The sequence below is a fragment of the Sciurus vulgaris genome (genome assembly GCF_902686455.1).
Source record: "Sciurus vulgaris genome assembly, chromosome: 2".
Lineage (NCBI taxonomy): Eukaryota > Metazoa > Chordata > Mammalia > Rodentia > Sciuridae > Sciurus > Sciurus vulgaris.
Window position 1 is genome coordinate 126823448 of NC_136462.1, and position 13058 is coordinate 126836505.

The following is a 13058-nucleotide window of genomic DNA, read 5'->3' on the forward strand; positions in this document are numbered from 1 at the left end:
TTTCTAGCTGATGTACCTGTATAATATAATCTGAAAAACCCATTTGATTAACTCAGAATGTGGAACATATATTAGTGACCAATAGTCCAACTAATTTTTTTAGCACTGATTTATTTAAACTGATCTAATATTGGGATTTTATGTCACCAGAGCAGTAAAAGTTTTAAGGGATCTTATTGACAACATTTAAAAAAATCAAAGCATCATTGAACTAGAGGACATTCTGAAAATAAACAAATAAATAAATAAATAAATAATGGAAACAGACTCCTTTTTGACCTTAATAGAAGTAGACAAAGCTTGTATCCTATAATTGCTACCTTGTAATCAGAAGAACTTTTTAAAAAATGGAAAATGGAAATGCCCTAGTCACTACTAGTCTTCAAAACTTTCAGACATTAAAAACAGAATGAAGCAACTTTTTATTCTTCTAGAAATAAAGAATGGCTAAGTTGTTACTCTACCATCTAAGGACATACATTTTTCATCCCTGTAATCATAGAAATCTATTTTTATATTAAAAGATAAGTCAATAAGGGATCAGAAATGGGATTTATCATTTATCCTGAAGTGTTCAATATTTTTTAGTTCTTTGGGTATGATTATAGAGATAACACAAATATAGAGGTACTTCTAACCTCTTTAAACCCAAATGCTTCCTACAGGCCAATTGAGAAAAAGAAATATGTATAGATTATACACTTTCTCAATTTAGACAATTTGAAAGGGGACCAGCAAGAAATTATGAATTGAACATTTATAGTGTATTTGCAATCTGGTTACTTTACCCCTTATTTTCACATACCTCTCTAAATAATGTTTTTAAAGGATAGTTTCTGAAGCCCCAAATAGACAGTTTATCAGTACGGATGGAGTTTGACATTTGAACTTCTATGTATTTACATCAGTTACATTTGTCTCAAGTTATTCACCATTTTTAATAGAAATTGAAGATGAAATCTCATATGTATATACTTTATAAACTCTCAGAAAAAAGCACTCAGAAACTGTTGCAAGATCACAGAGTGGATTCAAAATGTTTGGTGCCTTGAGAGCATTGAACTGATAAGGTGGTAAGTATAATGGTTAGAGACCAGTTACTACTTTTCAAGTCTCAAAGTAAAATACAAAAAGTGTCCAGTTTGGCAACCAAGATTAAAATGACTAAGGAAGTAGAGGTTTTGTTTGTGTTGTATTCTAGCCCTTTGGAAAGAGTGGCCCATTGCTTCCCAGTTGCTGCAAGGAGTAGTCAATGGAAAATGGGGTTACTGGTCTCCCTCCTCCATTTTTTCCAGAGTGTGGCATTTTGCAGAGCTGCAAAACAACATGCCTCACAATTAACTTTTACTGTAGCAGGCTGTTATCAGTTCAGATGATTTGGTGTGAAGGTTCTCTATGGACATTCATCGGACCTTCATAGCCTTGTCACAAGGACTAGGTTGCTAACTTTCAGGTTGACCCCTATTTCCCATATGTAGCATGAAAATGCTTTGTGATCAAGGGCATGCATTTCCTCAATTGAAGAATCCACAGAAACTTTTTACTGAGCTGATTTGATGTAAAGTTGAGGACAAAACTGTTTGTCATATAAAGAAATGAAGTCCTCTTTTTCATCTAAGCATAAAAGAGAAATAAAACCTGGCATAAAATATAGTTGACTGCAGGAAATGGAAAATCTTACAAGATGCATATTATTTGAGTTTTGTTTTATTTTAAGGCATATTTTGGGTAAATTGGGGCAGTATTGGCTGAGTTCATAATAAATTATATTAACAATGTCCTTCTCTGTCCAAAATCTGGGGAGTCTCTCTTCTGGTTTGTGGTGTTGGAACATTTTCATTTCTGAAGAGGCATTGTGATCTAATTTTATTAATGTGTGAAATGCCTTTTTAAGTTTTTCTTCATCCCCCTCACCCAGGATGTGGCTTAAGAGAGACAGTCACAGTTTCATGTTTGATCCACAGTGATCAAAAATTTGGAATTCTTGTCCAAACAGGGAACTGTCATCTCCTCAATTTTGAGTATTTCTAAAGTGAGGAGCACATTAGCACCTTCAGAATGCAGATTACTCTGACAACTTCCACTCAAAACCTCCATCAATTCTACATGCACGATATGCTGGGGCAGGCTGTGTGGAACAGTCTAGAGTTTGTGTGCCCCACACGTGTCCTCCATAATCAAGCATCCTAGTGAAGGAGAGTAGTTAAGGGGGTTGCTCACAATCCCCTCATTCTTTCCCAGTGCTCCTCCTCTTCTTTTCTCCCCAAAGTAAACATATATGTTCTGAAAGCCCCTGAGCTCTGCACCTGAGCAAGGTACACGTGTCTCTCCTGTATTGTGGACTGACAAGGCTCATCTCAGGAGTTGACATTGATGTGGAGTGCATGAATTATGCAGAGAAATGGGCATTGGTATGCTCTCAGGGGATGCTTTGGTTCTTTTTAGTCAGACTTTGTAGTGGGGAGATTGCTAAATGTGCAGGAATCCATTTTATGCTCTATTAGGTGAACATTGTTTAGACTCTCTTGAGATGAAGGTTCTCCTTCATGGAGCAGAAACTGTGAACTACTGCATTTTGATCAGGAGGATAGCGGCATTCGGGAGGAAGAGAATGGCTGGATTCTGAAAATGGGGGTTATTGGTATGCACATTCTACACCTAAAATTTCATGAGAGTTTCTAACAATGTTCAAATATTGAGTGGTTTTAAGATAAGAAGCATTTGTAGAACTGTTTTTAAGGTATCATGGGACCAAATCTGTGTTATAAAAATTGTTTTTAGGTTATTTATTTTCCTTTTAAGAAAAATTTTATTAGAAAATTTAGTTTTCTCCAGAACTTCTTTTACAATAAAATAGGTTTAAATTCTTCGTGTTGTTAGAAATTATATAATGTTGGGAATTGTGTTGGTGCTGCCTGCCCTCTGTGCTCAGAGATCTGGTGTGGCATGGAATTTCTTCCATCAGGGCACCTCCAGAGTGTGTCTGCCACAGGTGAAAAGGGACCTTCATGCTTCACAGACAGAACTAGGATACTAATTCTCTGAAGGAGAAGATATTTCACTTAAACCATTGTTCTCAACCTATTTCCCCACAAGTATTTATTATCTTATTTTTTAAATTGAAGTTACTAAGCAGAAGTCAATTGACTTGTTGCTTAAATAGCAAGTATCAAACCTAAGGACAGTGAGTTTTACAGAAAGGAAAACAATGGGATTGAGAGGCTCTACATAGACTGAAACCTTGAAAACTGGATGGCCATATATCTGTATCTTTGCATTCATTTGATATGAAACAATGTTATTAAGAATAAATAGACATATCTAATATCAGTCTTTCTGTTCTCTTCCACTTGCATCTCCTTTCTTGTATACATTCAGTAAATTGGATGAAATTAGAACTTTTATACACTTTGTCTACATAATGTTTTAGTTTTTTGAATAATAATGACATGCACAATGGATACTTGAAAAATGAATGGTTTCCAATAAAATTATTTCTGTGTGTGTGTGTGTGTGTGAGAAAGATGAAAAGCACAAAGATTCTGGTATTAAAATTTTAATAATGCCAAAGCATTATTAACTAACTGGTAGGTTTTTGTTTTTTCCTACTGATGGAGGGAAGCTTTAAAAGAGTTGTATGAAGTTCATACTGGCATCTAGTTATAACAAAGAACTAATATCAAGAAGCAAATTAGTTTTGTGTTATAAAAATATCAAAAGAGTATTGACTTGGGATTTTTTCTTTGGGATTTTGCTATGTATCCATATTTCAAAGTATAAAACAATATTTGCTCATCAAAATGGATAATTGATGATTGCCATTAACCTTTTTTGCATCTAAAGTTGGTTTGACTTGAAAATTAATATTTACTAAGAAATTTTTAAAATTCTATCTATGATGCTTTCACACTCTAGAATATGTTTTCAAGACAAAGTCTTGTACATGCTGTATCTCTTTCTTCACAAGATGAAGACAATTATTGAACCCATAATAACCACACAGACTAGATCCATACTCTGCAGTTGAGCCTTGGCCTAATAAAATACAGATCTCAAGAGGAAATGTTGCTGAACTCAAGTTGAACTAATCCAAAAACCCAAATTTCAAGTACTGTTGATTTACAGTAGTTTAGAATAAAGTAATAACCTAATGTTCAGAGATAATTAACATCTTTGACTTCAGTAACATGAGAATTTTGAAAATCATAATTCTTTTCCTCAAATGGAGATTTGTGAAGTCCTCCCAGGCCTAGGGTAAGGCTGTTAGGAAAAGGGAGGCTAGTTAATAACGATGGTGGTGCTAGAGCAAAAAAGGCTGCAGAGGGAGGAAACTGGGTTCAAAACTCACTGCAGTTTGCACTTGAACTTAGAGTGCCCTGTGAGCATGGGGATGAGGCCAGCACAAATGTGTCTTGGCTAAGAGGGATTCAGTACACATGGGCTCTGGTGCTGAGGGCTATGAAGGAAAGATACATAATGGGTGGGAGCCTGAGAGAGCTTCTCAGACATTTGCTTCTGTGTTTTACAGATTTCTTTGCAAGGGTAATAGGCGGCTGCTTCCAATATCCAAAACCATTAATAAATATCACCAAGCTACAGATGCAGTAAGGGATTAGCAAGAATATCACTTGAAAATTAAATTAATGTATGTATGTGTATATATTAGGAATATTTGCCAGATACTTCCTGTTCTGCTGAAAGGTAGTTTATAAATTAAGATAAACTGAGCAGTGTCCTTCCTTGCTACTCCCAACTGGTCACTACAAGTTTGGGGGTGATGGAAGGTGAAGGATGTGAACCAAGTGCTCCTCACTGATCACTAAGGGCAGCACTTAAAGATACAGGTATCCAACCCAATAGACCAGGTTAAAGAGCAGGAATGACGTGGGGAAAAAGACCCGGGAGTACGAGTCCAGCTCCGAGATGTCTATGTGAATCCGCCCTTTCCTCCATGATCCTGATTTACATTCTTCATAGCAGCAGAAGAAGCTCTGACAGTCTTTGCCATCCAGACACTCATAGACACAGGTATCTTCAAATTCCTGCCAATACACCGAATTGTTTAAAGTGATCATCGCAGGCGGAGGTGGCCTCATATCCAGGAGAGAATAGTTCTGCAGGCAACAAGAGCAACACATCCATCAATATGCAGTGCCTTAAAAACAGCCCAAGGTGCATCAAGCAATAGGTACCTATTCCCTGTGCCCTAGACAGCTATACTTCCCATTGTGTAAGTACTTGTTCAAAAGCATGCCTCCCATTTGTCACAAATATTTCAAACTATGGCCAAGGAAGAATTTTAATAAATGCTTCCTCAAAGTCATCCTTGGTCAAACTGAACCTGGACTCACTCCTTTGCCTGTGTGGATAATGGAGTCTCATGACCTGCTGGAACATGGTGTTTCCTGGGCACCTGTGGAGCACATTAGCCTTGCATTTGACAGGTTAGGATACTGAGGCACAACGTGCCTAGACCACAATGTGACTGGAGCCAGAAACATGTCCTCCATCTCTGGGGAGGCTGCTCATTTCTGCTCTTTCTTGTTGGCAATGAAAAGGAGTTGAAGCGGTGACAATTCTCATCTAATTATTGAAAGAGTCCATTTTCTTTGACTACAGTATAAGCTCTGTCTGAAAAATCCCTCTGACTGTGTCTTCTCACTTGGTCTAGCACCCTTGTCTGTGAATTGTTTTTTCAAGGACATTAAACTTTTCCTCTTTTTAAAATGTGTTCTTCTGGTTTTGTGGAAGTTTCTTTTTATCTGTGTGTTAGATTTTTTCCCCCTTCTTTTAGCAATAGCATTTCTTATACCAAAGATGTCAATATTTTTTTCCCTCAGCTCCCAACCCTCCCGGCTGTGTGTGAGAATGTGCTCTGTGGGCCTCAGGCTATTAGTTCTGACTTGTGTCTGTTATTCCACACGGCCTCTTTCCCTTATGTTTCAGTCTGATCTATTTGGAAGCATTTGTTCACTTCCCACAGCTGTAAAAGCGGCTTGCCCACTAACCTTCTGTCAGAACTACAATGATATACTCTTTCAGAGTACAGATAGCTACAGAGTCTCCTTATGAAAAAGAGGAGACTCCACTCTAAATATAAGGTACTGAAACAGAAAACCACCTGTGATGTCTGGTGGGAGAGGGCATAAAATATTCAGTGTAATTAGGAAATTGATATGGTGTAAAGGAATAAAAGTCTAATCACACATGAAACTTGTTATGCAAGTGGTAGTTCATATCAGTGATTTAAAAGTTAAGTACATACTTTTGAGTTACCAAAGAGGTTATAAAACAATATATAGACCATAATTTAGTTGGTCTAACATGCATTAATATGTTATTTGCATGCTTAGAATAAAGTCTGACATGTATACTATAAACTCTGGGAAAAAAAAGGACTATGGTTAATTTTCTACTCTATTTTTCAAATGTTCCGAACTGGATATTTAAAAAGTAGCAGCATGTGCATCACTCATGGGTCTTCAGTACGTGCATATATAAACAGAAACATCTCTTTCAAATGCAAGCTAGTTTAATAAAATTCCTTAGAAATATTAACACCTGTAAAGCTATACATACTGAGGGTGTTTGTAGGCTTATACGCTCATGAATCCATCTCGAGGAATCTGGATGCAATAACTGCAAGAAAAGAAAAGAAAAAATTAGTGAGCTGCCATGGGCATCTGTACCCCAGATAACCTTAGTTAGAGCAGTCATTAAGGTATGTCTAAACCAGTCCTTGTCACCTGCAGGTGATGAGCTGGAGAGAAGTTGAGGGTTACAGTCACATCTCCAGAATTGCTATCTAGTGTTTCAAAGTCTTGTGGAGTTAGCTATTTATATCATGTTTTGTAAGATTCTGAGGAACACGATTGCATTTTAGCACATATTTATCTTAACATATCCTACACTACCTTCCAGAAAATCTTTGCTATCTTTGCCACTCACCGAGGTTTTCTTCTTCGTGACAGTTGGTTTTCTACAGCTTGAATAGTAATTGAGGGTGGCATACTCCATTAGAGCAGCAAAGACGAACAAGAAGCACACGGTCACAAAGAGGTCCATGGCTGTCACATAGGACACTCGTGGCAGGGACTTCCTCGCTATGGTGCTGAGTGTGGTCATGGTAAGCACTGTGGTGATGCCTGCATGGGGGATAGTCATCAGGTGGTGAGAAGGTGCCATGTGACAAAAACAAGAGATCACTCACAATGCCCCACTCTACCATGACTGTTTACCAGGAATCCTTGACCACTGCATACTTAACAGAGTCTTTTGATTTTAACATCTATACAATTTGTAAGAGGTTTCGATAGCATTTCTTATAATTATCTTCAGAATGACATTGAAATGTGGACAAGCTCTGACCTATGTTCAACTTGAGATCTTTCTTCTTTATGATGGCATGAACGTGAGATGCATTCAGTAGAAACTGTACTTCGAATTTCGAAGGTAGATCTTTTTCCCTGGGTACCAAGATTCTCTCAATGCTCAGCAGTGGCCTCTAACTGCAGCTGACAATCAGCCACATGATCACCAGGGGGAGCCCCCAATACTTTACAGTGCACTCTGTTGCTAAGCTAGAAAGTTCAGGAGGCTAGGTATATTAAATATGTTTTTGATTTATGATATTTTCAACTGATGATGAGGTTTTGTGGGACATATCTCCATCGTACATTGAGGATCCTCTGTACCAGAATTGATACATTGTTTTCTTCTTAATTTTCTTATCGTTTGACATTTTGTCTTTTAAGCATTTTTAGTGAAGATACAGTTTGCAGTTTTCCTGTGTATTCTGTGCTATTCCACATCTCACTTTTCTTGTGCCAGATAAACCCTTTTCCTTCTCTCTCCTCCCATCCTACCCAATGTGTAAACTCCCACTATGCTTCATATGCTTCAAGCCCCAGCCCAGCACCACTCTTTCTGAGCTGCCTTCCCTTGACAACATCCCAGACAGAGTTGACAATGTGAGCATCTGCCATCTGTGCCATCCTTGTACTCTGTGTACCTCTGGTTTTTTTTTGCATTATCACAGTGAATTGCATCTGTCTTCACATGTCTGTCTCCTCAAATAGATTGTGTAATCTTTAAAAGCAAAAGTGGATCTTGCTTATCTTCATTTGCCTATCACCCAGCATAGCAGCCAGCATATTTTAGGTACTTAAGTAAACATTTTGCTTTGAATTAATCAATTAATTGATAATACCCGATACTGGTTTGACTTTTACAATTTCATGTAGGCGAGTCAACACTAAAGGCATATTCAAACACTGGAAATGATTAAGATAGTGATGGATAGTTTAAAAGGAAAACAAATGGAAATGGGGATGAAGACTATTGAACATGAAGAGTGAAATGGAGAAGAGTGATTATCATGTGAGGCAAGTTAGGGGTCACTGCCTCCTGGTAGAACTCCCTGGGAAATCAGACCTGCCAGAGGTTGGGGAAGGTCAGCATCATGGACCACAGAATCACAGGCACCTGTGTGTTAACACTGCATTGCAGTACTACTCAGAGTTAGGTATACATGACAGATGAATGACAGGACTCCTCACCTAGCTGTAGTATCACTGTCTTTTAGTTCCTCCCTGCAACTGCTCAAGGCATTTCTTCCAGGAGCAGTTGCAGATTGAGTTCAAAGCACCAGTGTGGACAGCCTTGCCTAGCATAAAGGACATTGACTTGGAAGTCCCAGCCCTCAGTTTTGTCCCGCATCTTCTCTGCATATGGTAATGGGGTGTCAATTACCTTCTCTGATTTTTTTTATCATTATAATAAGAATAGAATCCCTGGCTCTCCTTTATGTGAGGAAGTTGCAACACTTCATTTTAAAATGCTGTGTGAACTGGAAATGTTGACATTAATGCCAGCGGTATATTTATGGGAAAAGCTCTTATAATAAATATCTAATTCAGCCTAAAACATGGGGTGAACATGTCATGTGTAAGAAGAACTTCAAAATCTTAATTTCTATCTCGGTGAAGTTATCTATTTTGTACATCATTTGTCACTACTGGGCTGTCTTCTGTGTGCAGGCTACCTATCTCTTCCACTCTGCCATCGCCCAGCCCTGCAACCCATACAAAGAAACTACACAATGCCCAGAAGAGAATAAAAATTTGGGGTGGGGAATTCCTGTTTAGTATAGGTATCTAAGCTACACAGCCACAGGGTACTCTTGCAGGATCCTCGTTGGCACTGTAGCCATGTCTCCCTCCAATGGGAAAGCACCAGGGCATTCAGAAGGAATCTCGGTGGTTCTGATACACATATGATTCTTTGGAGAATATCTGGCCTCACAGAACCCCAGAGCAACTTTCTTTCTGACCTCAGAGGGATGGATGAGTACAAATTCTCATATTTTACTTAAGTCAGAAACAAAGAGTAATTTTGGTGTTTAATTTTTTACCCTCCACTTAGGGCAATGCCCTTGAGATCCATTTAAATTGCTGCTGTACCAATAGTTTGTTCCTTTCTATGGGAAGCAATATTCACTCCATGGTGGGGATGTGCCAGAGTTTCTTTCTTTCTTTTTTTTTTTTTTAGAATTTATTTCCAAAGACTGAATTTTTATTTTCTTTCTTTTTTTTTTTAATTCATTTTTATTGTAAACAAATGGGATACTTATTACTCACTTGTTGAGGCATTTTCCTGTCAGGATTTGGCTCTTACAAATAAAGTTTTCATGAAGATTTATGTTAACCTACCTATACCATCCTAGTTGAAGTGACTTTCTTATAGACAGATCATAGTTGGTTCATGTTTTATCTTTTATTCACTGTCAACTTAGTTTTAATTGGTATATTCTGATGATTTATGTTGGATATAATTATTAATATTTAAGGCATACCATTGCATTTAGTTTTGTGTTTGTCTGTTTGTTTGTTTTTTTTTTTTTTTTCTTTCGGTCTTGTTTTCTTTTTTCCTGCCTTCCTGTGGGTATTGCACCAATTTTTAGAATTCAGTCTTGATCTGTCTACATTTTATTTGGTTTTTTTTTTTTTTTTTTTTTTTTGGTGTCCTGGGCTAAACCCACAGCTTGTACCCACTGAGTTATACACTCAGCCCCCACAGTGTTTATGAATGTGTCACTTGGTGTAGTGTAATTTTAGTGGTTCTTCCAAGTATTATATTACATATACATAATTTATTGCCTATTGTCAATTTGCCAGTTTGAATTAAGAGAAGAAACCTATTTCCCTTTGCTCTTCCCTGATTCTAATGGTCTTAATTATTTCCCTGAAATATTCAAAAACTCCATCAAGCAGCATTCTGATTTTTGGCTTCAACCTTTACACAGAATTTAGAAAACTTGAAAGGAGGTTGAAAGCCTATTTTATGTACTCCTATCTTCACTGTTTATGATAGTTTTTTCTACTTCTTGTTCCAAATATTGTTTACTCATAATTTCATTTCTATTTCAAGAGCTGTTTTGGGCCCTTGTTTTGAGGTGCATTATTAGTGACAAATAATATATGGATTTCTTCTTTTTCTGGAATGATAGTCTCATTGGGTGTGGAATTCTGGGTACGCAATCTTTTCCTTTCTACAGTTGGCAAATGTTCTGCACATCCTTCTGGCCCCAATGATTGGGATGAGGAATACACTGTCATCCAAGTGTTTGTTTTGTTTTGTTTTGCTTTTTTTTTTTTTTAAGAGAGAGTGCCATCTTTTAAAAAAATTCTTTGTTTTTATTTTGTTTGGGAATTCCTTCACTTCTTGAATATGCATATTTATGCCTTTTGACAAATTTGAGAAATTTTTAGCCATTATTTGTTTGAATACTTTTTCAGCTCCATCCTCTTCTCTTCTCCTTCTGGAACTTTGTTGACATAATGTTAGGCTGTTTCTTATCATCTCACAAGTCCCCAAACTCAATTTATTGGTATCTTTTCAGTCTGTTTTCTCTTTTTGTTGCTTAGATTGAGTAATTTTTTCTTGTCCTATGTTAAAGTTCACTGATTCTTTCTTTGGTTCCTTCCATTCTATTGTTGAACTTTCCGGTAAGTTCTTAATTTTGGAATGGTTACTTTTGATTCTAAAACTTCCACTTGTTTCTCCTTGTATCTTCTACTTCCTTGATGAAGCTTTCTATTTTTTTCCACTTAGTTCCTGTGTGTTTGTAATTCATCACTGAAGCATGTTTATGCTGCTACTTTAAAATCCTGGTCAGATAATTCTATCATCTGTGTCATCTCAATATTGGCCTACTTTCTAGTATAATGAATGATATTTGATGGCATCTTGGGTATTCTGGGTATTATTTTGTGAAATTAATGATATTATTCTACAACAAAATTTAAAAGGAGCCATACTTACAACATATTTAGGCCAGAAACCGTCAATATGAAGATTCATAAATAAAAATTTCTGTGCACCAAAAAACATTATAAAATAAAAGAAGAGGGAGAAACTATACATTGGAGAAGATACCATTACTGTACAAAAACAAGAAGTCTTCATGATGTTACATTATTGTCCAATAGCAAGAAATATCTGTTTGGTCATAAATGTTTTAAAGTGTCTTTCATCAGAGGTTTTTATTTCTGGTCTGAGAAATTTTTATCTAACCCAATATCAAAGTCCTGATTTTTCTTCAAGAATATTCATATTTTTAGCTTTGCCATTTAAATCCCTGATCCATGTATTGTTATTTTTGTGTATGGTGAAGATACAAGTTTAAGTCCATTTGTATAATGTATTTAGGGTTCTATAATATCAAATAGTCAGAGACATAGATAGTATTGTTCAGATCCTCTCTATCCTTTTACTGATTCTTGTGTTTGCTTGTTTATGCATATTACTTATCCACAGGAGTTATGTTCTAGGATCTCTAGTTGATACTGGAAACTGCAGATAGTACCAGAACTTATATACACTGTTTTTTCCTATACAGACAAATCTATGATAAAACTATTTATAAATTAGGCACTGTAAAAAGATTAATAATTACTAATAATAGCGTAGAACAATAATAGCAATATACTCTAATAAAATTATGTGAATGTTCTTCTCTCTCAAATATCTCATTGTACCATACTCAACTTCATCTTCTTGTGATAATGTGAGCTACTGCAATGTGTATGATGAGATGAAGTGAGGTGAGTGATACAGGCATTTTGATTTTGGCATATGACTGAAATCATTATTAATAATGATTTGGTTTTTAATAAGTCAGTTATTGACTTTTTATTAAGTCAGTAACTTTCATCTTTTCACTTGAAGCAATTTTTGGCTTCTCATTGGCATATCTAAATTGCCAGTGTCACTACCTTTGCATTTTGAGGGCATAGTTATGTAATTTAAGGATTACTTGAGTAGAAGTAATGCGATACTATTATAAATGACACAATAACTGAGATGGCTAAGTGACTAATGGGTGGGTAATGTATACGGCATGGATATCCCAGACAAAAGGATGGTACACATTCACATTCCAGGTGGGATGGGATGATGTGGTACTAGATTCATTATGCTACTCAGAATGGTATAAAATTTAAAACTTTGAATTATTTATTTCTAGGATTTTTCATTTAATATTTTTGAATCGTCGTGACTGTGGGCAACTGAAATCACAGAGGGCAAAACTGAATCAGGGGGCTTACTTATAATGATAACTAATATTTGTAATCGAGAGTGGATAAATCAAATGATAGTTACTAAATTTATGTTAATGTCATTTACCAATTCTTTTATGTACTTTCTATAAGAATGTGAAACTAATATTGGCAGAAGATATTGCAGGTTAATTAATCTCAAATAGTACTTCATTATCAAACAAAGAATAAAAAAAAATCACAGAAAACACAATGGAATGAGAGACTTTGCAAGGATTTGGAATTGAGGCAGCTCCCCTGTTTCTGAAGAAAATGTTTTTTATGGAAAACAACTTCTACATTCATTATCATATTATTTATTACCTCTTATCACAAATAAAAACATTGAAAGGTAAAATTTTTACCATAAAAACCTGATACAAAATGTTGAACAATTCTAAAATCGCTATAATTTTGTGTTTCATTAAGAGGATTTTGAGGACCACCGAAAGCTCTTGA

General features: G+C 36.2%; 1 protein-coding gene and 1 long non-coding RNA gene across 2 annotated transcripts in view; one reads left to right on the plus strand and one right to left on the minus strand.

The window, feature by feature from the left end:
- LOC306654653 overlaps positions 1 to 13058 on the plus strand; it is a 188826-nt gene that overhangs the window by 142560 nt on the left and 33208 nt on the right. The gene's annotated exons all lie outside the window — the stretch shown is intronic.
- GABRG3 (gamma-aminobutyric acid type A receptor subunit gamma3) overlaps positions 207 to 13058 on the minus strand; it is a 707345-nt gene continuing 694493 nt past the window's right edge. Inside the window, exons 8-10 of the mRNA XM_079128443.1 lie at positions 6949 to 7145; positions 6580 to 6639; positions 207 to 5114 (exon numbers count right to left, since the gene is read on the minus strand). Coding sequence (XP_078984569.1) covers positions 4833 to 5114; positions 6580 to 6639; positions 6949 to 7145 — 539 coding nt within the window. The 3' untranslated portion in view covers positions 207 to 4832. The remainder of the gene's footprint in view (positions 5115 to 6579; positions 6640 to 6948; positions 7146 to 13058) is intronic.